This window comes from Carcharodon carcharias, chromosome 13 (genome assembly GCF_017639515.1).
Source record: "Carcharodon carcharias isolate sCarCar2 chromosome 13, sCarCar2.pri, whole genome shotgun sequence".
NCBI classification, from domain to species: domain Eukaryota; kingdom Metazoa; phylum Chordata; class Chondrichthyes; order Lamniformes; family Lamnidae; genus Carcharodon; species Carcharodon carcharias.
In genome coordinates, this window is record NC_054479.1 from 30,968,639 (window position 1) to 30,995,304 (window position 26,666).

The following is a 26,666-nucleotide window of genomic DNA, read 5'->3' on the forward strand; positions in this document are numbered from 1 at the left end:
ACCACCAGAACTCTACTAATTCCATTGATTTGTTTACATTAAAAGACTAACTGCTATGCAACCAAATAAAGATCCTACAAGGCTTCCTCTTAAGTACTCACATTATTACTCCGGTAATGAAAGAAGATAAGATTGTTTTATTAATTTCTGCAGCAGATGGTTACTTTGGCAAAATGTGACAATTTACAATAAGTTACTATAGGACAAATAGATATTAGTTTGCACAACATTTGCAGAGTATGCAAAAGAAGGAAGGAAGGAATGGGAAAATGCAGTTTCTATGAAGATAGCAACCAAGCATTTAATAATATAGCAGCTGAGTGTCCTCTACATCTCCAAATGCAAATTAATTCAACTCCATTATGCTTTGCTTCCAGTAGAATTTACTAGGTAGAGAATTACTAATGCTACATTGGAATTTTGTTTTACTAATTGCTATAGGTACAGCACATCAGTCTTCAAATGTATAACAAACTGAATATTGATTTGTTAATACTGAATGACCACAGAGGTGAGCATTTCTGTACTACCACTGTTCCATGGAAATTTAATCTTGAGAGTAACCAATCTAGAGGAGTCTGCAACATGCATCTTCATGATGTAAATCCCCTAATTTCAAACAAGCTGAAGTATAAAGATTTCAAGATCATTAATAGTATTTGAGTGGTTAATGATTTGAATTTTTAAAATCTGATTAAGGTGTTCTATTCTTCATGCAATTTTTTTTATTCGTTCATGGGATGTGAACATCACCAATGAGGCCAATATTTATTGCCTATCACTAGTTGCCCTTGAGAAGGCCAAATTGCCCAATGGTAAATTACATGATTGTTTGAATTTCTAAATGATTAATTACAATTAATCATACTTGCAAATTCTCTTTAACGTTGCTGTATGAATGCATTCTTTACATTAAATATTTAAGAACATTACAAATACTTTGGTGTAGCATTTTTTCTCAATGCTTCATTTCTATGCACAGGAAACCAAATCTATGGTGCCACTGAAATTTAACTTTTAAGGCTAATTTTGTACAATGGGTAGAAATGTAGATGATCAACAGGAGCATATAGTTCTCCAGGACTGAATTTCATACAAAATACAAGACAAATTTTCATAAAGAAATAGTGTTTTGTGAACTTACCATTAAATTCTACAATTGATATGCTGTGTTCAATGCAAATCTATTTTTGCTAACACTCACTTATCCGAGAGAAGCAAAGCAAATAAATCAATAAAAATGCTTGGTGCATCCAACTATTTGAAATCTTCTTTTGCCATTGATTTGAACCAGGTTAATATGTAGAACATGGAGATTGCCACACAGCATTTGAGGGGGGGGGGATAAAGGAAAAGAAAGATCATTTTCACATTTTTAATATCACCTACAACAATTCACTCACTACCTGAAGGAATGAGACACCACACTCCACTTTCTGGACCGGGGGATTGATTAGCTATTGTTAACAATTATTACAAGTAAAAAGATAATTATGCTATTCATTGCTTATATGGTGAGTTTAATTGCTACTTAAGTTGGAAATTCACCGACTTCATGAAAGTTAAGGGGAGGTTTTAGGTGAGAAGCTGCTTTAGTGAATCAAATTGCCTAAGCAACGTTGCTCTCAATTCATGGAGTATTTCACTTGCTACAAATTGATAGCCAATTTGCATATTAATCATTCCATGCATCATTCTCATGCTTTTTTTCCAGCAAATTCTCAGCTATTGTAAAGCGATGGTGATAAAAGATGAAAAGACCGAGGTGGTTTAATGTTACTGTGGCTGACGAGATTAAAGCAAGAGTGTTTTTAAACCTTGCCAATTTTCTCTGAAACCAGTGACTCCACGGAGTATTGGTTCCAGGGGGATTGATCACTCTCCAATATGTCATCCAGGTAGCTATTGGCTCATATTGTGCCAAACTAGTGATGTCAAGGCTGAGCCACTCATCGTTATGACTGAGTGAAACTGAAAGCGATGGCTAGCATCTGCACAGACATAGTTAGACGTGGAAATACAACAGTTGCTGTCAGAGATACCCTGCTTCTCCAAAGTTTGTGCTACTGCCATCTTCACCAATGGAATGAACAAAGAATTAGTAATTTGACATGGCAAACTAATTCTCCTGTATAAATTGGCTCACTGTAAAAACAGATGAAAGACTTGAGCCATGTTCAGTCAGAAGTAGCTGATATTTACTGCTGAACAACCCACTGTGGACTCTCATTCCCTCAGGCAGTGTAAATGTCGCAGAATTTTTTAAAAATTCTGCATTGTTAAAGTTTGTACTTTAATATTTAAATTTCTATTTCATACATTCTATTTTTTATTTAATAACTTAAATGCAATTTATAGTTCCTAGTTTCTATCTGCAAGAATTCTTCAATCTGATCAGTCTTCCATGCTTTTCTTCATTGTACATAGACCTAACATATCCAAGGCAGAAGGTGCTAAATTCAAAACAGATGTTTGAAAAAAGGAAGTCTGCCCACAGCCTGATAAAAATTTTGTGAGCAGCTTTCTTCGAGGTCAGTATTGATTACCATTCCTTCATCGCAGACCACAAAATCCAGGCCAATACTCATGTGAATGTTGACAGCATTGAGAGATTATTATAGCTCACCTTCCCCTGATGTTCACCTATGAGCTTTTTCCATAAGAGAAGAGCAATGATAGTGAGTAGAAACAGGAATCTTGGTCAATTCTTCCCCTCCCAAACCTTTATGTATTGAAGTCACCCTAGATCAATTAGATTTTTCCCCAACTTGTTGAAATGCTGTGGTGTATGTACACATTGCTTGCACTGTGACTGCCCTAATGCTCAAGATGGAATATCAAAATGCTCATAAGATTGACTGCAAAAACTTTTTTGATTAAAATTAAATGTGATTTTGTAGAAAAGATCAGTTCAATCTCAAACTTGGTTCAAAGCTTATAAATTGTCATGTTTATAGCTTTTGAACATCCCTGAGTTCTTTTTCATCCAGTGGTCTCTAACTACCTGCAAAATTCTATCCTGACCACAGGCAGCCAACTGTTGGATCAAATATCCAAGCAGGACTTTTAACTGACTTAAAAAATCAATAGCACTACTGGAGTTTCACAAAAAATGCACTATCTGATTAAGGTGTTACCTTGAAGTATAATTTTGAACAGGACAAATTGGCAGTTATTTTTTTATTACGGGAATGAACATTCTGCTAGTAAGACGGAGCAAGTTGGTTTATACTGTTTTTTAAACTAGCATAACAATTGATTAACTACTTTTGCCTGTTAAAATATACTGACAGATACGCACTAGCATTGTACTGTACAAAGTAGATAAAATAATACATTGTTTTAAAAGGAAAAGGAACATTAGACCATCTAACTTACAATGTATCATTCTGCTGCTAAGTGCAACTGTATGTAACTTTAATGTCCCTTTAAGACCACAAGGTGTAATCGCTGTGCCTTTCAGAGACAATGATCAGTTAATTGATGTTGGGCAGATAGACCATCAGGTCACTTGTGAGTTAGACTGGTTTTCTATTCTGTATGACCCAGAAATTTGCATATGTGACATGATATGATAACATATTAGTCAGATTCTGACCTAGACAAATTTACTAGGTAAAACTATGCAACCACATATGACTGAAACATTTTTTCAGGATGATTAGCTCCTACCCCTGGTTCTCCACTTTCTCAAGAGCCCCAGCAGACCATAATGAAAGAACTAAAAAAAATAGAAAAGCTCTAAGGTAGGGGCAAATGTAGCAAATCATAAAAATTTATGAACAGTGGTTCTTACAATAAAGGTAACACTTTTTAAGTTTCTCTGCTGAAGTCTTTATTTAACAAATGTCAAACGATCTCTCCTAACCTATGTATCAGTTCCACAATGTGTACAAATTCTTAATTGATGACTATGCAAACAAAGTCAGACTTCATGACCTGAAATGTTAAGTTTACCTCTCTCCACATAATGTTGCCAGATCTACTGAATATTTCCAGCATCTGCAGCATTTTGCTATAGTAAGCCAGATTTCTTGTCTGCAACCTAACCTCTACCTAAATTCATCATTCTTTACACTTATTGCCTTAAAGAGACATGTACTTGCATTCCATTTTATTGGCATAATGTTCCTTCCCTCATAAGACTTACTGGGAGCATCAATGCAGGAGATTTGCTCACATAATTATATCCAAAATTATGTATCTAATCCCACAATGGGAAATTCTCCAACTCATAATGGTGAATAAAACATCAGGTTGTACCCTGTAATTTGCAATAAATTTTCAAAATTAGATCACCTTAGTGTTCACATTCCTGCTTAAATACTTGAATTACTAAAACCACAAACCTGAACTGTCAGTTAAGCCTTTAAGTGAAGAGGCAAAAGCACAGAAAAAAATGAGGAGCTCCTAAATACAGAAATCTACTTAAACTGGGACTTGTAAACCCAGCAAATGGTTGCAAACATGTTTTTAAATGCAGCAAGCAAAAATGACTTTTTAAATCATGGCACATTACTGTATTTAAGCAATTAAGTTAAAGTATTTCATAGAATAATTTTAGAAAGGTTAATGGAAATAAACAAATATGCTTAAACATTATATTCAGTTCATATACAATTTTTACATAAGCGAAATGAAAGTAAAGAAAAAGCCTTTTAAAAATTTTCAGTTATGATTCTGACATAATCAAATATCTAATTTTTTAAGAGAAATTAGAAACAAAGCTGTACAACTTAATGCTGTAAACAGGCCCTTCAACAGGCCTAATAGTAGAAGATACCCATTTCAGTGCAAACATGCATTTGCCCTGAAGGTTTCTTGGCTCTACCTCGAAACAGAAATACATTCAGTTTTTGATGGTAACCTGAAAATGTTTCAGTGTTGAAATAATTTTAATCATGGTACACTTTCCCAAGTGTACACCTGCTTGTCTTTTGCCATAGAATCAAAGAAACATGTACTGATTGTCAATGGCCCGTGAATGACCTCTGGCAGCCGATTCCATTTCATAGTCCGAGTCTCGTTGGCGCCTTGTTGGCACAACCACTGAGCCACTTCGTCGCAGGCCAGCAAGAGATTCCTCAGGAGGGGGCACCGTGTGGAATACCTGTTCTGGTGCTGGCCTGGAAAGAAGAGTTTCCGATATGTTGCAGCTGGAAGGGCTTAAGTGAGCAAGACTGGGTTCTGAATTCCAGCGGTGCACAGAAAATGGCAACACTGATGCACTGGTTGGAGAATGAGAGCCTTTGGAAACAAAACAAAAGGTGAATCTTAAAATCACTTCTGGCAAAACTTGCATTTGAAATGACTTAACTTTCTGCATTGTTTGGTTTGTATCTACCACACAAACACACACTTCACATTCGATGCATGTTAATTCATGAGGCAGACAGCAGGTTGCTATTTTTATGAGCTAACTGCAAGCAGAAAATTTTCAAGGCTGGTGTTTAATCACACACCACCTTACCATTTAGTAGCCTTGCCACTGTCCTTACCTTTCTCCTTGACACTTTTAAAATATGATTTTGGGAGCAAATGCCTCACCTACACAATTAAGAAATTACCAACAGAAAAAAAAATTGGAAGGCCAGTCACTCCTATATTGTCTCAATATTTAAATATTTTTACTAATTTTTTGACCATTTTTATACATCAACAAGAAATTCTAAAGAATTGGCAATTGAGTGCCCATGAAATAAGACTGTTATCATACAAAACACAAAGATAGGGGAAGCAGCAGGCATTAATTTTCATTATCTAAAGCCACCAGTTGTTTTATCAATGAAGACAAATCCAGCTCTGGGTAGAAAATTGTCCATGTGGCTCAACTGCACTAGTTAGCTATTGCAATTGCTCACTCTCAAGTTCTGCTTCCTCCAAAACCTATAATATTGCTGCCACGCATCAGGGAGCCTCCATGGCTCATGTAACTTGTACTTTCATAAAAACTTACTGAAAACTCTCTCAGCCAGATTGACACAGCCTTTAAGTGGAGGGGAAGAAATTATGTAAGATGGTGGCAGAAAAAAGTTACAATGCTGAGATCAACAAAGCAGCCAAAAATCTTTTCATTCACAAGGCAGCTGAAGAAATGGTTCATTACATTATAAGCATGATTGAAAGAGACTAGCAGCATTACAGTTTGTAAAGCGTTTAGTTTAAGATGTAGAACAATATAAGTGAAACTATGCTGTAAAATAACGCTCTACATCGACACAAGCAACAGTAACAAGTTTTAGTAAGTAAATGCAACATTTATCACTTCGCCAGCGGTACAAAATGTTTACAATTTTAAGAGAAAGTAAAACTGAAAATAATTGTAGCAGTTTGAACTGGTGACATATTTGTGAGCAAAGCTTCTTTAGTAAATGAAGTTGAGTAAAAGATAAAATCATTTTTGTTAAACTTACTTCAAGAAAGATGGTAATTGCTGGCTGCAGACAGGCATTAAAATGTGATGTGCATTCACTGTGTTTTTATAAATGTGATTTTGTCCAAGGTATTAAAAGCTACCGTAGCTGACACAGTTGTGTTGTATATACTGGGATCCAAATTCACAATTCAGTTAATTAAACATGGCAATTGGTTGCAGATTTCTGAACTATTTATGGCTCCTACATCTGGCTCCATATCATTTCAAGCCTGAAAAATACAGCAAATACTCAAAGCTCACTAGAAGTAGCTATACTCAAGAATAGAGTACACAACAAGAGATATATTTCTCTAAATTGTGCAGAAAACATCTCTGCATTGGAATGCATCCAAGATGTAAACAAAAAATGCAGCAATAATAAAAGCAGAAGGAAGTACTCAGCAGGTTTTATTTCAGATTTCCAGCAGTTGCAGTATTTTGCTTTTGTATTAATGCACTGATAATGTCTGGGCAGTTTCTATTTTGCCAACCCTGGGAAGTTTAGCTTTGCTTTTATGTTGGCCCTATTATTTACACCAGTGAGTGCCAGAATCTGTACAATTCAGTAGTACCAAACCAACTTTAGCACTTCTAGATAACTGTTTAACTTTTAACTTCATGTGTCTCAAACTGTTGTCGGTGCCCCTTTCCTGAAATATCAGAAGAATGGCAGCAAATGTGCTGGGAAATAACAGGATCACTAGCTATTCGTCTCTGGGATACAGTGGTTCTACTGCTCCTGAGGCTTGTACTTCTTTCAATTCAGTATATTGGATTTGTTGCTCACAATTTGACCTCCTCTACATTGGGGAGACCAAATGCTGATTGGGTGATTGCACTGTAGAGCACCATGGTTCGGTCTGCAAAGTTTGAGCTTACTGTCGCTTGTTATTTTAATTTTCCACTCCAATCCCACTCTGACCTCTCTGTCCTCGGCCTCCTATGCATTCTAATGTAATTCAATGGAATCCTGAGGAACACAACCTCACCTTTTCATCAGGCGCTTTTCAGCATACCTGATTTAACAATTTCAAAATCACTGCTAACTTTTTCAGAATGTAGGAGCTGGGAATTCTACTTTAGTCAATTTCAGCTCCTCTAGACCCATCCTTGGCTTCTTTGTCCCATTATCATCCCTTTTTGCCTTGCACCATCATCATTTTTCTCTTACCCACGCCTGTCTTCCACCCTACCACAGATTACCACACCCTTTGTCCTTTCCTCCCCTTCTCTTTTCCCTGGCCTCTTCCACTTACTTAAAGCCTATTACGGTCATTGACCTAGAACCTTAACTCTCTCTCTCCGCAGATGTTGCCAGACCTGCTGAATATTTCCAGCATTTTCTATTTTTAATTCAGGCTTGCAGCATCTGCAGTATTTTGCGTAAGGTTTGCATGTACTTACTTTGTGGAAGGCATGGTCTTGCTGGGCCAAAGGGTATTATTTTCATGTCCTTCTAAACACTTTCCCAAAGTGCCATGATCAAAGGTGAGTGCAAGTATTGCTAAATAATTTTGCCACACTGCATCAATGACAATTTACTATTAAGTGTTCTACACTCCTACCCATTAATGAAAGACTTTAAATGGTTTGATGTGTCTATTATGTCACTGGTACTTAAAATATTGTTCTTTGACATTGTGACTTCTAAGAAATCAGTGATCGTTTTTTTCTAACAATATTACTCAGACATATTATGTGGAATGTTACAGTCCCATACGTGTGAACAAGGCAATGTCTACTCAATGTCTCTTTATACGGTTGATGAACACAACAAGGAAACAGCTTTGTCATTTTCTCACAGTTCTAATTCAAGTACTGTGAACTAATTCCAAATACAAACGTATTTCACCAAGTAGTTTTTTTCGAATTTTAGATTTCAACGCCAGAAATTACAAAGGAGAATGCCATTGTTTTAATGCTTTTTCTTTCATCGTCGTTTTTAATTTTATTTAATAAATATTTTCTTTAACAAAACTGTGGTTCCAATGGCAGCAAATTTAAGTGAAAAAATTCCACTGGGGGCATTCAGAGACTGCTGGATTGATGCAAATGAAAAACAATCCCCACAACTTACATATGTATACACGCAGACAAGAATTAGCAAAGAAGATTTTTCCACTGTCATGTACAAACAGACTTACAATGCAAATCTTGCTTAGCAAGTTTCTGATGCAATAATTTCCTCCTATGGGGAAATCAGCATTATGATAGTTAGGAAATGAAGACAAGGGAAATAATGAAATTCACACCAAAGCCGTAATTTTCCTGTAACTTTTACACCCCACGTGTCCTTTGCCTGCAAGTCTGTCTTCAAGATGAATCTTCAGTTCAAGAAATTTGTGTGTGTAAATGAAGCCAACAAGTTGACTAAGGGGAGTTCAAAACATGAGGTACTCCATGAAAGACTCCAGGAATAATTCATTATGCTGCTAACCCCACAATTACATTATTTTAACAAGTAACAATACTGCCTTTTAGAAAGATGAGAACAAATATTTAATTTTTTATCATGCTTTTTGCACTTCCACTCCCCTTTAGGTTAATTTATGGGGCATCTTGTTTTAAGTTTGGAGTGCTGCACTTGTGCTAAAAAAGTTGTTTACACAAAACATTTTTTCTCTGACCCAATATTATTAATTTTTCTTCCTCTCTGATGTTGCCCCTACCACATGTCATAGAATCAAAGGACAATACAGCACAGAAGGATGACTTTTGGTCCATTGAGTCTGTGCCAACTCCTTCGAAGAGCAATTCAGCTAGTCCCAATCTCCTGCTCTTTCCACATATCCTCGTGACTATTTCTCCTTCAAGTGTTTATTTAATTCCCCATTATAAGCTAATAATGAATCTGAATCCACCATCTTTTTAAGGAGTGGATTCCAAATCCTAACTTCTCGTTGCATAAAAAAGTTTTTCCTCCGCTCGCCTCTGGTTGTTTTGCCTATCATCTTAAATCCATGCCCTCCGATTATCGATAGGCCAGCGACTGCCAGAGATTAAGAATTCCAGACACCTGACCAGCAGCACTGTGGGGAGGGGCAAAGAACTTATCACATGTCATTATCCCCCAATTCACAGCCCACAGCTGATGTGAGGGGGTGGAGGGGGGCTTGCTGCCTGCCCTCAGCACCTACAAGACCTTTGACCTCAATGCAAGAGCCAGGAAGAAGTGTTTGGTTTGAGGCTGCTGCAGCCAAGAAAAGGAACAAGTTTCACTGTGGTAAGCATAAGGCACATAATACCAGATGTAAAGGCATCTGATACCAGACAGTGGACAGACCGGCTAAAAACGGGTCTGTTTGATGTAAAATAGGACTAAAAGCCACTTCGTTATCAACCCTTCAGCCATTGAAAACAGTTTCTCTTTACCTTGGCTTCCTCTGTATTATCCAGGCTAACAGGGAAGGAGCCATGTTCCTACTCTCTACCCATGACATCTTATGACTTTGAGCAGGGATAGAAAGTCCCCAGGATTTACTTCCTAGCTGTCTGGGTGTGCCTTGCCTCTCTCTATCAGATTTGATTGAAACAAACAGAACACTGTGTAAAGAATCATGGGCCTTCCTGCCACTTGAAAGATCTTACTAATTAGACCAAGATATATTTTTGTGCCAACTGAAAGGCAAAACTAAAAATCAGAGCACAAAAATAAATGATATCTTAAGAGGCTCCAATATGTATACATTTATCTCACAGCTACAAAATGCCTGTGCTCCAGATAAAACACTCATGGCAGAGTAGGGTTTGAATTGTTCATATGATGCCAGACAGCGTATAAAGGCTGAAGCCTGTCTATATCTGGTGGAGGAAATATGTCTGTCTGTAGAAAGACAGCACTGCAGCAATAAGCATTAAAATAAAGGCAAAGTGCTGTAGATGCTGGAGAATCAAAATAAAAACAATATGACTCTTGTTCAGAACCCTTCTGAAGACTCTTCTGAAGTCATATTGGACTCAATTTGTTACTGTTTCACTCTCCACAGATGCTGCCAGTCCTGATTTTTTTCCAGCACTTTCTTTTTATAACAATATTAAATACTGCCATTCATTGTGTTCTGCTGGTGAGAGATATTGGTGCTGGGGAATTAAACACTTGTTCATTTCAGGCACCTACTATCATTGCCAGCTTCCCCAACTGAAGTGCAGCTCCCTTTACTCTGTCCCAACAATGTACTGCAGCTCAATCCCCAGAAGAATATTCTTAACTGCACAAGTGCTTTTCTTCCCCTATTTTCCACATCTACTCAGCCTTATCCACATGGCATTGCTATTAAATGGCAAATTGGGGACAATTTTGTGCTGTGCGCCAGTTCTGCAGGAGCTGGATTGAGAATGTCTAAAATCATTTCATATACATATCTCTTACAGCAAAGGAGACTGGTCACGATTTAAAGGGAAAGCAATAGCTCCTGATTAATGTGGATCCAGAGGTTATACTATTAATATATGATTTTAATAATCCTTTAAACATTTAGTTACTACAGGAAATGAGGGATTCACAAATTATTGCAACATTAAAAAAGTTTCACAAGTTGTTTTCTAGTCTGCATTAATTATACTGCCTTTCATAGGTTTCACAAAAGTATAATAATTCTTATAACATTGTGAGTTATTGTAAAAGTATGTTAATAGCGGGGTTTGGATAGTTTGTGTGTGGGAGACAGCTGATCTGGAGGTTTTGACTCACTAAGAGAAGCTAGGTTTGAAATGCTAAATACATAAACATGGCTGAAGTTTTAGAATGTGAGATGAGGAAAATTTACATTTTTAGATAAATTGGGCAGGTTTGAATTGTAAGCTGCTACACCTAGCCATAGAAGCTAGGCCAAGCAGTGTGTTTATTTTTCCCAAAGGTTACTGATAGAATTAGCATCATGAAAAGATTTATATTATGAGAAATGTAAAGTTCCAAAGAAGTAGGCCACTGCCAAATATCAAACACATTCTCTCCTCATTTCATTACTCAAATCCTTCCTATTAAAGGACACAGGTCAATCCAAGCTCCATAGAAGCTGATGAATCCGATGGTACAGTACAGGCAGGCTGAAGAAAACAGAAGCTAGATCCAGAAGCTGAGAGTAAGCAAATATACGCTGCAGTTTTTTCTGTTTCTTGAAGATAATATTGGTGGATCTACACCATCTAGAATGAGTTGAGGAGGTTCTGCAGACCTGTGCCAACATTGGTTGTGTGCTGCTGTTGGCTGGGGATCAGGTTAAATCCTAGGAGAGGAGCTGTAATTCTTTGAGAGAAAGACAGAGTTCTGAAACTGAATGCACTGCTGAGCCCATTCATCGAATCAGTCTTCATTCTATCTGCCATTTAATGTATAATATATGGTTTATAATAGACCACGACTTGCTTGTGAATTTGTGTTTAATGTATGATGATTCTGGGTTTTAGAGGATAGTGGTTAATTCAGGTAAGGCAGCAGTTCTTGGATGTCTGAAAGCAGAAGATCTGAGGGGGAAACTTGAAGTGAGGTGGAATATGAGAGGTCTGTGGTCACACCATCCGCCACTTGCTCCTCATACTATGGGATTTGCGAAGGAGATTAAGACAGGAACATACTGCATTCCTCAATTCCAGATGGTGTGGGCTCTGTCATAGCCAAGCTCACAATGTGGAGAGCTGCTCCTCCGATGATGCAGGAATCCTGTTCTGCTCTGCTCATTTCTATTGAATGCCACCTTGTCTTGCAAGAGGCAGAACAACGTAAGTGATTATGTGGCACTATGTTTGGGTAATCTGCCTGCCACAGCTGAACAGCAGGTATATGAAAGCAGCAGGAGCTAGGTGCAAGGATGAGGCGGAGTATTTGGATATCAGGTTTGAGCCCTGAGTGCCAGGGTGAACGATGGGTATGTAGTGCATTGAGCAGTGTGGGAGGCTGGTGGAGCATTGGGAGGAGGTGTCATGTGAAGATGCATTCACTGACCTTGACCAACGTTATGAGGTCATTGAACTTCTTGCAGCACTGCTGTCAGGTCCTCCAGTCCCGGTGCTGAGAATTGACCTCCCTGGTCACCTTCCAATCCTTTCCAAGCCTCAAATCCTTCAGAGTTGTTAGTGAGTGATTTTAGGTAAATTCCTTAAAAATGCAGCGATGTGTAAACATCCACAACATTAGCTGTCACCAGTTAGGGAATATTCACTTCCCAAGGCTAAGCTTACTCGTCAGTTGATTTTATTCAATGGATATGTACGGATTACACTGCCGGCTGTTCCACTTCCAGTCAAGTAGGCAAAGGAAGTGATACTCTTTATCAGAAAGAGTAGGGTTGCATGTTACGTGAATGAAAGAAGGTCACACTGAAGCTGGGCTGTGGTGAGTGGTTATGGTAAGATGTTCTTGTTATGAGGCTACAGTTACTGAATTTGGGAGAGGAAATGAGAACTGAGAAAGTTTCACCAGTTCCCGAGTGTACAAAGACATTTCCTGCCATCAATATATGCAGAATCAATATATAAATGAACTATGTTGTTGAGTCATAAAAATATAAAATCAAATAGCATAGAATAGCACAGCCAATTATCAGACAGCAGAAGGGATTGAAAATTCAACTAATGCATGGTACATCAGAGTCAAGGTTATGTAACAAGTACATGTCCAATACAAAGCTTTATAATTACCACTGTCGCATATTGTTAAAATTCACCCACTTCATGTGCTAACCCAATTCAGCTGCGTGGCTTTGAATGGATACTATTCTGTAAACAAGGAGGCCTTCAGATTATGGACTGAATAAGAGGAAAAATCACTACAAAGGAAATTACACAAAGGAACAAATGGTGCTTTGTAATCCGGGCCAGGATTTCCTGATGGGCAAGTGGGGGGGGGCAGGGCCCACTCGCCGACACGTAAAATGACGCAGGATGACGTCAGGTGGAATTCCCAACTTCACCGCGCCCCATTTCAATTCTCAGGTTGGCAGGGACTCAGCCAAATCAGCTGTGCGCCTGCCCAACCTGTCAATGGCCAATTGAGGCCATTGACAAAGTAATTAACGTACTTAATGAACCTGCCCATCCAGCTTTAAGGCTGGCAGGTGAGCCGGGAACCCCAGCGGGCATTGAGAAAAGCATGGAACCCTCGTCCACGGGTGGGATGAGGTTTCGTGTGGGTTTTTAAAAATTTAATAAAAGTGTAACTCAAAGTGATGGGCATGTCCCAACTCATGTGACAGTACCACATGAGGGGACATGTCAGGGAAATTTTTGTTTTTAGCATTTTTTAATGTGGAACTGATTCCCCCGAGGCAGCACTTAGCCTCAGGGAGACGAGTGTGCTCTTTCATGTGCATGCGCGAAAGAGGGCACTCTTGGCTCAGGGAATCCACCCTGCCCACACAGGGAGCGCATAGCACTTCCTTGCAGATGTCATGCTGGGCGAGCCTTAATTGGCCCACCCATGTAAAATGGCGGTGCACCCCCAACTGCGCCGCACCTGCTTCTGAACTCTCCCCCCACCCCCACCCCCCGATGGGGGGAAAATTCTGCCCCCTGAGTTACAAGTTCTCTCAACATGAGATTGAACCCACGCCATACCCACTCAGCATTCCATTCTAGATTCTTGTGACATGTTAAGGAAGCATGTTACTAAAATGCTCTAATCAGTAAGCAAAACACCACATTTCTGCATCAAAGAGATTGCGAGGGAATCTGAGCTTGGTAGAATGGGCGCAATTTCAGGGGCAATTTCTGGGTTGCATACCTGCAGGAAATTCTAGACAAGGCTGTGCAAGGAACAAGTCTAAAGGGCTTTTTCTTTCTCCCTGCATTTTTATGCAATATGGAAACTGTGAAGAAAACCGTTCCCGTTCAGAACACCAGGGGGTGGTATAACCCATTGGTTCACAACTGCGCCATTAAAATTGGCACTGAGAGGGGTGCAAGACATGGCTTACCAGGAGTGGGGAGAAAGATCAAAGTTGTTCTACAAAAACACTTTGACAGATTCGTTCAGCAGTAGCTTTAACAGAGGCAGCATACACAACACCCCATGCCCTCTTACATGTGTTGTACATTGGTCAGAAGGCCAGTATGAGATACTTTATATTCTTGTAGAGAATTACACTTTTTTAATGAACTGAAAATACTGTCCTCATATTTATACATGTTTTACATTGGCTTACTGCAATAATAGTCTATTGGGAAACTATACTGAAATGATAAATGCAATGGACAAATAAAATGACAACCAGCTAAAAGCGAAGAAAAAAATCCTAACAGTTTGCCAAATCAATTTGTCTTGTAACAAATCACAGGTGTAACTCATATTTGGGAACCTGCCAAACGCCTAGCAAGAAACATCTATCGGAAGCAGCAAAACCATCAGCGAGCAAAACCTCCAAACTAAAGCAAGACCATAATATAAACAACTTAATGTTCACTGCAGAGAAACTTGCTATTAAAGTTAAATCAAAAAATGACCATAGCAATATTAGTACAGAGGGCAATATCAAGCCATTAGCATAAGGAATAATGTGCAACCCTGAAAGTTAATTAACTAATAACCAAGAAATTGATAGAGATAAAATAGAATACAAGCACCAACAGAGAATATGAGACTAGACTAAGGACAAAGAAAAAAATGTTCTAAAGGCCAGCATTTTCCATGCCAACCAACGTTGAGTGTGTTCAGTGGTGTGAGCGGACAATATGGCGAGAAGACCAAACACTGGTTTCACAACGTCGTGAAACCAATTTGCAATCATCCGACCAGCTTGTCAATGGCAGACCACATTCCGGGCTAAGTTCCCTATCATTGGACATCGGGAACCTCATTGTAGTACATCAGCATATCATTGTATGGCCAGTCTGCCAGACTCATCTGCCCACGGTGGGAAAACACACTGGTGTGGAACACGTCTTGACAAGTGTGACGTGCAGAAGGCGGGACTTACTGTTAGGGCCTTGCTCACATCACGGACATCCGAGGAGCAGAAGATGCTGGAGCCCGACAGCAATGGGATCCTGGAGGAACATCCATGACATGTTGGGTGGATTCTCATAGACATGGCTCTGCTGCGAAGGAGCTCACAGACGTTGCACAGTCAATGTTGATGCTCACAACAGATGATGGTCAAGGATCAACTGGGAAAAGAAGAGGTATCGGGGGAGGTTTGGTGGGGGGGATGAAGGCATCAGGGAGGGGTGAGGTTGGGAGGGAGGGGGATGAAGATGTCAGGGGGATGAGGTCGGGCGGGGAGGGAGAATGGGGGAGGAGGAGGGGGTAATGAGAGAAGATGGCAACTGGGGAGGTAGGTGTAAGAGGGGGTGGAAAGTGTAAGGGAAGAAGTTTGGAGGGGGGGAAGGAGTTGCAGAAAGGGGAGGAAGTCCAGGGGGAGGAAGGAGTGTGGAGAGGGGAGGGAGTCCAGGGGGAGGAAGGAGAGGGGAGGGAGTAAGGGTGGAGGAAGGAATAGAGCTGGGGAAGAAGTGAGAATGTCTAAGGGAGTTGGGAAGGGGGAAGTAGTGAGGCTGGAGGAAGAGGTAAGGCTGGAGGAAGGAGTCAGGAGGGAGGAAGGACTCAGGATGGTGGAAGAAGGGTGTCTGAAGGAGTCAGGAAAGGGGAGGGACTAGGCCTGGAGGGAACTCTTGGGGGTGGGGGGGGGGGGCGGTGAAGGTGTTCTAGGGGGAAGGTGTTCTGAGGGGAAAGGGTCTGGAGGGGGCATGTCCAGGCGAATGAGCAAGGAAGGGGTCTGATGAGTTCTCCTGGGCAGCAAACTGAGGGTGTGTGTGGTAGGAGGGAATGGTGAGAATAATCGAGGACAGAGTGAGGCGGTAGGGTGGGATGGTGAGGATTCGACGCTAGCAGTAGAAGGGACGGTGAGGGTGGTTGGTGGGGACCAGGAGGCAGACACAGACCCTGGGGGTGGGAAGGAGATGGTCAGGGAGGTGAATGTGGATGGGGGTGGGATTTTCGGTAAGGAAGGGAATGTGCATGTTCACCTGGACAACTCCAAAGGACAAGGGTTGTGGCTGATAGGCCATGGAGGGGAGGTGGAAGGCGATGCCAAGGGAGTCAACTGTGATGGAGGAAAGGAGATGGGTGACTGGGGAAGGGGAAAACACAGGGAGCACAAAATAAACCAAATACAGACCATGTTGTCTAAATCGAAAGTGTAATGACAGTCGTGGTGGGCGAGATCAGGTGCTGCATGGGAGTGTGATCATTGGGTGGGCGGAGATGCAGGTCAGCTCAGATGGACAACTGAAAATGAATCCCAGCAGGCAGCATTGAAAATGGTCAGGACATTGAGGTGAGTGTGATACAGGAAGGATCCGTGTGTGTGGGAGAGTGCTTGCACCAGGCTCCGAAAGACCCGGCCACACACACACTTCTCCCTCCAGAATCACTCGTTGGCCAGCTGTTCCCTCTGTGGTGACAGAGGACGAGGTTGAGGGGCTCACAGGCAAAGGGACTTGGAGGGAGAGGGCAGCCTCTGAGATTCCTGAGTTGATAACCCAGGGGTGCCCAGCTACTACTGCTCCTCCCTTCAGGTGTCCGAGCTCCCCAGCCTAACTCCTTGAGGGGAAGAAGCACCTGGAGGGATGTCAAGGTGCCCTATTTCCCTCTCACTTTGCCCCGACAGGAACTCACTCATGGCTCCCACGATGGGAGTGCAGGTCTGCACACATCTCCGCATTCTGCTGGACCAGGGTCCCCATGGGGACCTCCATACGCGCACATGTGGGCATCTCTTCATCAGAGAACAGGCGGATACACTCCTCTGACTCGAGTGCTACTCTGTTGAGGGCTTCCAGCAGCTCTTTGTGATGTTCCCACGCCTTCTGCTGACTCTCCAGGATGAGTTGGAAGGCCAAATCTAGAGACTCATCAGCTGACTTGGACCACACAGATGCCTCTTCCCCAGCAGTCCTCCGAGTGCCGGGGAGCTCACATGAACCTGCCTCCTGCTGCAGACGTGTGTCTGTGTGGTGACCACAAGGTTGTGAACCTGAGGTTGCTCTAGATCTAGATTCCACTGAGGTGTGTGTCTCTGCGCTGGCGGAGGGTGTGGGTAAGCGCTGTGACAGGGTCTTCCAGGCTGCTTATTTTTCAGGTCTTCAATGGAGGAAGTGTCCTCTTGCCTGGAGGCGAGGAAATGGATGGAACTGAGGGACTGACTGGCTAAGGGTGTCGGTTGCTTGGCGGAGCTCCCTGTGAACCAAAGTAGAGATAATTAGTGCATGTTAGCACAGTTAAAAGCAGGAGAAAGAGCACTCACAGTTGCGTTGAGAGAGGGATGGTGTGGTGCAGGATCCTCATGAGGGTCTTCACTGCTGACCTCCCTGTCACCGCAGGCACTGTCCACATCCTCACCAGTCAGTACGATGGCACGTTCCTCAAAGTGAGTGAGGGGCCTAATATGGGTCAGGGTGTGAGTTGAGAGCGATGAGAAGAGTGAATTACCCTGGCGGAACAGAGGAGCCCACTCATCCTACAGCAGCACTAGGCGGCTGTGTGTTTCACGGGACAGTGGCACTGACCACTGTTGCCACCGCCTCCCAAGCCAGGTTAATGATATTGCTGTCCATCCTGCTGCCAGAGCAGGGGGTAGAGGACATCACAGCAACCCTCCACTGCATCCAAAAGGCGCTCGAGGGGGGCTGCAGTCTTCTTACCTTTCATGGTCATGTCTTCTTTGAGCAGCTGTGGGCTGGAAGCGCTGAGAGGTGTGCATGCAGCTGGACTTTAAATATGACATGATGAAGTGACGGGGTGATGGCGTGGTGGGCAAATGAGTGCCCGCCTGCAACGAAAACACCGTGTTTCCTGGGAATGCATAATTAACGTGGTGTGTTTGGGGAGATACAGTATGAAAAGTTGCCATTGTGACTGGCAGATAAACTGTTTTACCCGCCCGTTACCACACTTAGGGCAGAATTGTCCCAGATTTGCACTTGAGTGTACAAGTATGCAAAAAGAGAGTAAAAGTAAGGAAAGTAAATAGGGGTCCCTTCGAGGCTGACGGAGGAGAAATTATAATGGGCATAAAGGAAATAGCCTAGACATCAAACAAATTTTTTTTGTCTGCTTTCACAGTAGAGGACACAAAAATCATTCCAGAAATAGTGGGAAACTAAGGGTTTAATGAGAGTGAGAGACTTAAAATAAAAGCTGACAAATCCTCCAGACTTGATGACCTACATCCAAGGTTTCTAAAGCAGATACAGGTGAGGTGAGAGTGACTGCCCTTGACATCAAGGCCGCATTTGACCGAGTGTGGCATCATAGAGCCTTAGCAAAACTCGAGTCAATGGGAATCAAGGGAAACTCTCCGCTGGTTGGAGTCATACCTAGCTCAAAGGAAGATGGTTGTGGTTGTTGGAGTTCAGTCATCTCAGGAGATCACTGCAGGAGTTCCTCAGGGTAGTGTCCTAGGCCCAAACATCTTCAGCTGCTTCATCAATGATCTTCCTTCCATCATTAAGGTCAGAAGTGGGGATGTTCGCTGATGATGGCACAATGTTCAGCACCATTCACAACTCCTCAGATATTGAAGCACTCCATGTTCAAATGCAGCAAGACCTGGATAATATCCAGGCTTAAGCTGACAAGTGGCAAGTAACATTCGTGCCACACAAGTGCCAGGCAATATCCATCTCCAACAAGAGAGACTCCAACCATTGCCCCTTGATGTTGAATGATATTACTATCGCTGAATCACCCATTATCAACATCCTCGGGGTTACTATTGACTAGAAATTGAACTGGACGAGCCACAGAAATCTGTGGCTACAAGGGCATGTCAGAGGCTAGGAATCATGCGACGAGTAACTCACCTCCTGATTCCCCAAAGCCTGTCCACCATCTACAAGGCACAAAGTCAGGAGTGTGATGGAATACTCCCCACTTGCCTGGATGAGTGCAGCTCCCACAACACTCAAGAAGCTTGACACCAATAAGGAAAAAGCAGCCTGCCTGATTGGCACCACATCCACAAACATTCACTCCCTCCACCACCGGCGCACAGTAGCAGCAGTGTGTACCACCTACAAGATGCACTGCAGGAATTTACCAAGGCTCCTTAGACAGCACCTTCCAAATCCACAACTACTACCATCTAGAAGGACAAGGGCAGCAGATAGATGGGAACACCACCACCACCTCCAAGTCACTCACCATCCTGACTTGGAAATATATCCGTTCCTTCATTGTCACTGGGTCAAAATCCTGGAACTCCTTCCTAATAGCACTGTGGATGTACCTACACCACATGGACTGCAGCGGTTCAAGAAGGCAGCTCACCAACACCTTCTCAAGGGCAACTAGGGATGGGCGATTAATGCTGGCCCAGCCAGTGAAGCCCACATCCCGTGAATGAATAAAGAAAAAAGATAGCTGCAGAGATAGTGAATGCATCGGTTGTGATCTTCCCAAATTCTCTGGATTCTGAAATGGTCCCAACTGATTGGAAGGTAGCAAATGTAATGCTGCCATTCAAGAAAGGTGGGAGAGAGAAAAGAGGGAACAACAGGCCAGTTACTGTGACATAATCATTGGGCAATTGCTGGAATCTATTATTAAAGAAGCGGCAACAGGGTACTTGAAAAGCCATAATATGATTAGGCAGAGACAACGTAGTTTTATGAAAGGGAAATCCTGTTTGAAAAATCTATTAGAGTTTTTTGAGAATGTAACCAGCAGGGTAGACAAAGGGTATTGTATATCTAGATTTTCAAAAGGTGCACCTGGTTTTCAAAAGGATTATGAAAAGAGACTTATGAAACAACTGTAGCAAATCAAAAATGGATTCTAATCGTTTGTTAGCAGGCTTAAAAGTAATGTTTGCACAACTTTTATAAATAAAAATCAATGTTCAAATGATTTCCTAACGGCCTGCTGAACACACACAGGGAATAGCTAAGCAGTACACTTTAGGAAGGTCCCAGGTTCAATCTTCACGCTTTGTTGAACTGATTTCGGCTGGAGCATAGTAGGAATGCCACTATTATCCTCAGTACTCTTGGGTTAGAGAGGGGAAGGTAATGTCAAGTTTCCCTTATCTGATCACAATCCAGCTGTGAACGGCATGGGTGACTGTCAAGCATACAAGAACACACAAGAACACAAGAAATAGCAGCAGCAGCAAACCCATCGAACCTGTGCCGCAATTCATCATGTTCATGGCTGGTCTTGGGCTTCAACTCCATTTTCCCACCCTCTCTCCATATCCCTTGAATCACTGAGAGACTAAAAATCTGTCTATCCCAGCCTTAAATGTATTCAACATTGGAGCATCCGCAACCCTCTGGGGTACAGAATTCAGTATTGAGAATTCAGAGCTATTGCTCCCGTACCAATAAGGCTCAAATATTTGGTGGGGGGGCTGGAAAAAGAGGTTGACTGGCAGAAAAAAATTGACAGAGAAGAAAATGAAATTCCCTGGATGAGCTCAAAGTTCTGTCAACTGTTTCTGGATAATGGCATATACTAACTAAAATCTTTCTATGTCCTTGCAAGAATGTACAAAAATGGGAATAAACATTTCCAGGGAAAGAGTGTTTGAAGCTTTAAAAGAAATTCCATGTGCTACATACAGACAAGCAGTTGAGGAAATAGCATTCAGACACTACCAGTTAAGATATATAGACCAGGTCAATGGTTTACAGCAATTGAAACCACACTGTGCTGGAATATGTAACGAATTTTGGCAAGAATCCAATTGTGTGATAAACCTTCCTGTGGCTTAAAGCTGGAACAGTTACAACCCTCACACCCTGAGTGCACCGAGCCAAATATAGGGAAAGGTAATCAGCTTTCAGTGGATGTGGCCTTTGCTGTTTAGCTAGAAAACTGCATTTGACAGATGGTGTAGATATCTGCACCAGTCAGTGTTTATTTCAGGAACAAATCTGCTTAAGTACATGAATTAAGTACATTGAACCACTATTATACCACCCAATCAATGTACCTTAAATAAAGTACAGGAATGCATTAAAATCTGGGTGCATAATCCTTTATTATAACTTATGATCATCTCACGCATTTCAAATTCCTTGCAAAACATTTGATGTTTTTATATAGGAAGTAGATTTTCAGCCTATTTCTCTCTAATTCTGCAGTTACTATTAATTATCATGCCTCCTTTTTGGAAAGGGAAGATTACAATCAGCACCATTTCAAAATTAAACCTTTACAAAGTGTTATGACCTTCATGAACTTTAATTTTTCCTGTTATTTTTGGAAAAGTAAGAGTCAAGTTTTTTACATATTGGAGCAATTTGCACCGCTGAGGGAATTGGCTTTACTGGTTTTAGCCAGCTGAACTAACATCATTGGACATCACCATTAACCCAGATAATCTCGTCATTTCAACCATGTGCTCTCCTCATACAGATAAATTTCCCCTTCTCTTGTAGCACTCACTGTGTCAAACAAAAATGGCAAGAAAAGAAATCAAATGGAAGCTCATCAGTCTTTTATTTCACTTTTTAGTGGGGGAAATGTAGCAAACATTTATATTCTCGAATCTCAGTACCAGCAAGCACTTTGTAATTTTGATGAGGTTTTGGGTTTTGATGTCATCTCCCCATGCGGCAGGTTGGCCTCAGCAGATAAAGTCACAGTGCCTGGGGATATGGATCGAAACAGATAAATGGAGTTCAAGTACAGATCAGCCATGATCTGATGCTCCCATGCCAATAAGGCTCAAATATTTGGTGAGGGGGCTGGAACAGGCTCGAAGAGCTGAATGACCTGCTCTTAAGTTTCTATGACCTGGCCTGTATTGCTTCCATCAATCAACTACGCCTTTCACACTCATCATCAAGATGCTTAAATTCACATTTAAAAACATGTTCACAGTGTTAGCATGAATGCAATGGTCTGGCTTCCAAAACAGTCTTCAACAGTAACTGGCATTGTCAACCAAATAGAATATAGTTCACAGGATCTTTTATAAAGCAAAATCACAAAAACACAACAAGTGTTAAAATAGAAGAACTGGTGGAATTACAGATCATGTTAGTCTGCGGGCGTAGAGAGGAATGACCATATTACACTGTAATATTAACCCACCTTTCATTTTTTTTTCTCTTTACAGATGCTGAGGGACCTATTTATTTACCTTAAAAAATCTGTATGTATTGTGTAGCTGCACTTGAATCTGTATTTTTATTAATAAAGATGATAGAAAATTAATTCACCCATATGTAACACCCTCAATTACTTTATCAGCCTTCAACTTTACTGATGTAAAGCAACTGTAATAGAACAGTAAGTGAATTGACTCAGCTGCAAAGGTACAGCCATTTAAACACTTTCAAATCTGAATTCTCTTAGAGGAACAGCTCATGGTCACAAAATACGCTGGATCTGAAGGAGTACTGAGACAGATTCTATGCATTTGTAAAGAACGACAGTGATTGAGAACAAAATGCTCAGTATTTTCACTACAGCCAAAACGGCTCTTTAGCATCTTAAAACACCAGAATTTTCCAAAAGTATTTTCTTCTGGCTGGTTTATTCTCATAAATTTAATATACCCTTTTCTGCCGGCTGCATTGCCATTCTTACAACAGACAGTGTGCACCTTCCTAGGTTTCCTCTCTGTCCCTTGAACTTACACTATTTTTGTCCTCTGAGACCATCTATGCAATTTTTTCTCTTTTGCACTGTTGGCCCATGTCTAACCTACACATTTTTCTCAAAAATTTATTTTTAACCTCTCTACATGTATTTTCTTTAATCCAGCCATGGGTCAAACAAGTACTCCCAAAACTTTTATTCAATTTCAATCTTCAAATTTCGAAATAAAATAATATTTGTCCCTACAGAGGATATTTCTTAAAATTCTGATTTGATTTGCTAAAAGGCGCAGTTAAAAAATGTCATTTAAATTTTGTAAAGTTTGTAACTGAGGATAGGTGGAGAATTGGAGTGCAAGCAGCTTTCAGTGTAACTTATTCTCTCCCCATGACGTCTTTATCATCATGTTAGTTCCTTCAGCTGAGAGAGAGGTGGTCAGGACTGAGGAGCTCTCCAGGATCACTGCCAGTAACACTCACTGTTCTACCAACAGGAAGGAAGCTTGCTTGCACAGGGTGTGCTGGACAGCCAGATTTCACTCATTAACAGATGGAAATCATGAAGCAGTACACACTGAGAAAGCCCAGCCAGAAGATAATAGAACTCATCACAAATATGGCAAGCAGGCTGAGCAATATACAGCCTTGGGATTTGAACTTTTGGACATCTAGGTTGGGAAGCCAATACTGTAACCATGAGGCTGCTTGTGAATCCCTTGGTTTCTTTTTAAATGTTGACTTTATAATGCATTACACCATTCAGATTCTGAATCAAAATTTTACTAAGAATTGTGTTAAAATGTTTGATACCTTTGACAGACTTCTGCACTTAATCAGCAATTATGTACCTCAATCATTGGTAGCAACATCACTAAATTCAAAGTTCAAGCTCACAGCAACTCTTAAACATACAACATTGGCTTCTTAATTGACTTCTATTTTTTAAATATAAGACATGCTTGTGATATTCATTCATATTTCAAAAAGGTACAAAATTTGCCATGAAACTAGAGGTTGCACTTTCCTGATATCTTAGTGGGCAAAGAGACCAAGTCATATGAAACAGAAGGCAGCTTTGGTAATTGACCTAGGTATCTCTCGGCTAGAGATGAGAAAATCCTGTTGCTGACCACTGCGTATGAAGACTGGCAACAAAGTTGGAATCTTTTGGTTTTTGATAATACACTCACTAAAGGCCATTATGGAGAAACTTTTGTGGGGTTTAAAAGAAAACACAGGGCAGTTGAAATGTTGCTTTAATTGTTCCTATTGAATAATCATAATTTTTAGCTGGCTATTTTAACCCATTAAGTAGTTTGAGCTTTCCAAATATGCACCACCTCTTTTCCTCTGGCTCAATTTCTCTAAAACCAATTCACTGCGGTGTAAAGACAATTTAAGAAATGTGCAACACTGACGAAGAATTTATTTTGTTTTCATAATGAAACTATCACTTTGGTGTTTCCATAATTGGGTTACACAAATATCACCATGTCCTAAAAAGAAAATCACCTATACAGGTTGACCTCAACTAATAAGGTTTTTCTTTTGTAAGGTGCTAGTGTTTCTTGGAATCCTATTTACTGATAATCATAAGTATGCTGACTAATTGTAATCTAGCACAGATAGACGTCCTTTTTTTTTGCTGATGTGAATTCTCTTTAAAATATTTGTGTTCTTTCTTACCTTGCTGGTGAGGGAATGCCACCACATAGCTAGACAGCTTGACTTCACAGGTCGTGCCACACTCCAACGGGATTGCAAACGTTCCAAAATAGTTCAGCATTTCTGTGACAGATGGGAAACGGAAGTGTTGGACGAGGCATTGCCCTCTTTCTGTCACGAGCAATCGGAGATGCTAAAAAGTTAGAACAAAATTTGTGGATCACTAGGAAATCTTATTTGGTATTAGTTATTGGGCACTGTCTCGTTTAGGTACTTTAGCAAATAAATTTAATTCTCCAATATGAATGGGCTCGAACAAGTTTTATGATATGTCAGCCCGGACAGCAAGTGTTATCAGGTTAATTTACCATGAGCGGCACTTTATCCATACCAGTGCTCTCTGATATGCATTCCAAAGAGGAGACAATGGCAATCAGGAGGATCAACCCCGAGCCTGTCCTTCCCTAGCTCAGGTGTAGAGGCCAATTATTGTACTTAGCCAAGATCATCTAACCCAGAAGAGAGAACCACAGAATCACAGAATTGTTATGGTGCAGAAGGAGGCCATTCGGCCCATTGTGTCTACACTGACTCTCCGAATGAGCATTATGACTCAGTGCCATTCTCCTGCCTTTTCCCCGTAACCCTGCACATTGTTTCTATTTAAATAATCATCCAAAGCCTCCTTGAATGGCTCAATTGAATCTACCTCCACCAGATTTCCAGGCAGTGCATTCTAGACCCGAACCACTCATTCTGCGAGAAAGCTTTTTCTTGCATCGCATTTGCTTCTTTTGCAAATCGCTTTAAATCTGTGCTCTCTTGTTCTCAAACCTTTTACGTGGGAACAGTTTCTCCCTATCTATTATGTCCAGTCCCCTCACGATTTTGAACATCTCTATCAAATCTCCTCTCAGCTTTCTCCTCTCCAAGGAGAACAGTCCCAACTTCTCCACCTTCACCACTGAATTTTCTCATCCCTAGAACCATTTTTATAAATCACTTCTGCACTCCCTCCAATGCATTCATGTCATTTCTAAAATGTGGTGCCCAGAACTGTACACAATACTCCAGCTGAGGTCTAACTAGTGTCCTATACAAGTTCAGTATAACCTCCTTGCTCTTGTATTCTTTTCCCATATTAATAAAGCCCAGGATACTGTATGCTTTATTAACTGCTCTCTCCACCTGTCCTGCCACCTTTAATGACTTATGCACCCAGGTCCCTCTGCTCCTGCACACCCTTTAGAGTTGTACCCCTTATTTTATATTGTCTCTCCATATGCTGGAAGGAAATGAATCACCTCACAGTTCTCTGCATTGAACTTCATCTGCCACCCATTTGCCCACTCCAGCAACTTGCCTATGTCCCTTTGAAGTTCTACACTGTCCTCCTCACAGTTTACAATGCTTCCAAGTTTTGTATCATCTGCAAACATTGAAATTGTCCCCTGCACACCAAGATCTAGATCATTAATATATATCAGGAAAAGCAAGGGTCCCAATACCAACCCCTGGTCACTACAAATCTTCCTCCAGCCTGAAAAATATCCATTAACCATTACTCGCTGTTTCCTATTACTCAGCCAATTTTGTATCCATGTTCATATTGTCCCTTTTAATCCATGAGCTATAAATTTTTCACAAGTCTCTTGTGCAGCACTATATCAAATGCCTTTTGGAAGTCCATCTACACCATGTACCCTCATCAATCCTCATTGTTATCTCTTCAATAAACTCCAACAAGTTTTTTCAAAAACTCCAGAGAATGATCAAAGCTGGAACTTTGCAGTCCATTAAGTTCTGTCCCACACCATCTAACCCACAGTCACCCAATGAGCCATTGGGCAGCAATATATGGTTTATTTACTTATAGAAATGTTAGGAGTTACAATATGCTGTTTGCCCAACTAATCCACCTTAGTGTTTACCCTTAACATAAACAAATAATCCTAATCACATTTATCCATCTTGTTCCCATAATCTATTCCTCCCCTTTTCCTTCATCCACCTTTCCAATCTCAACTTGAATGTTGACTTAAATCCT

The 26,666-nt window shown here is 41.0% G+C and overlaps 1 protein-coding gene across 4 annotated transcripts in view; it reads right to left on the reverse strand.

Annotated features, from left to right (window-relative positions):
• Positions 1-117: 117 nt before the first annotated feature.
• The window catches only part of sh2b3 (SH2B adaptor protein 3), a 217,063-nt gene continuing 190,514 nt past the window's right edge, over positions 118-26,666 (reverse strand). For 3 of the 4 annotated variants that reach the window (XM_041202251.1, XM_041202248.1, XM_041202249.1), the window contains 2 exons: positions 24,641-24,812; positions 118-5,247 (listed from right to left, as the gene is read on the reverse strand). In XM_041202251.1, coding sequence (XP_041058185.1) covers positions 4,949-5,247; positions 24,641-24,812 — 471 coding nt within the window. In that variant the 3' untranslated portion in view covers positions 118-4,948. Of the gene's footprint in view, positions 5,248-16,213; positions 16,474-24,640; positions 24,813-26,666 lie in introns of those variants that run through there. The other variant, XM_041202250.1, reaches the window with a different exon arrangement.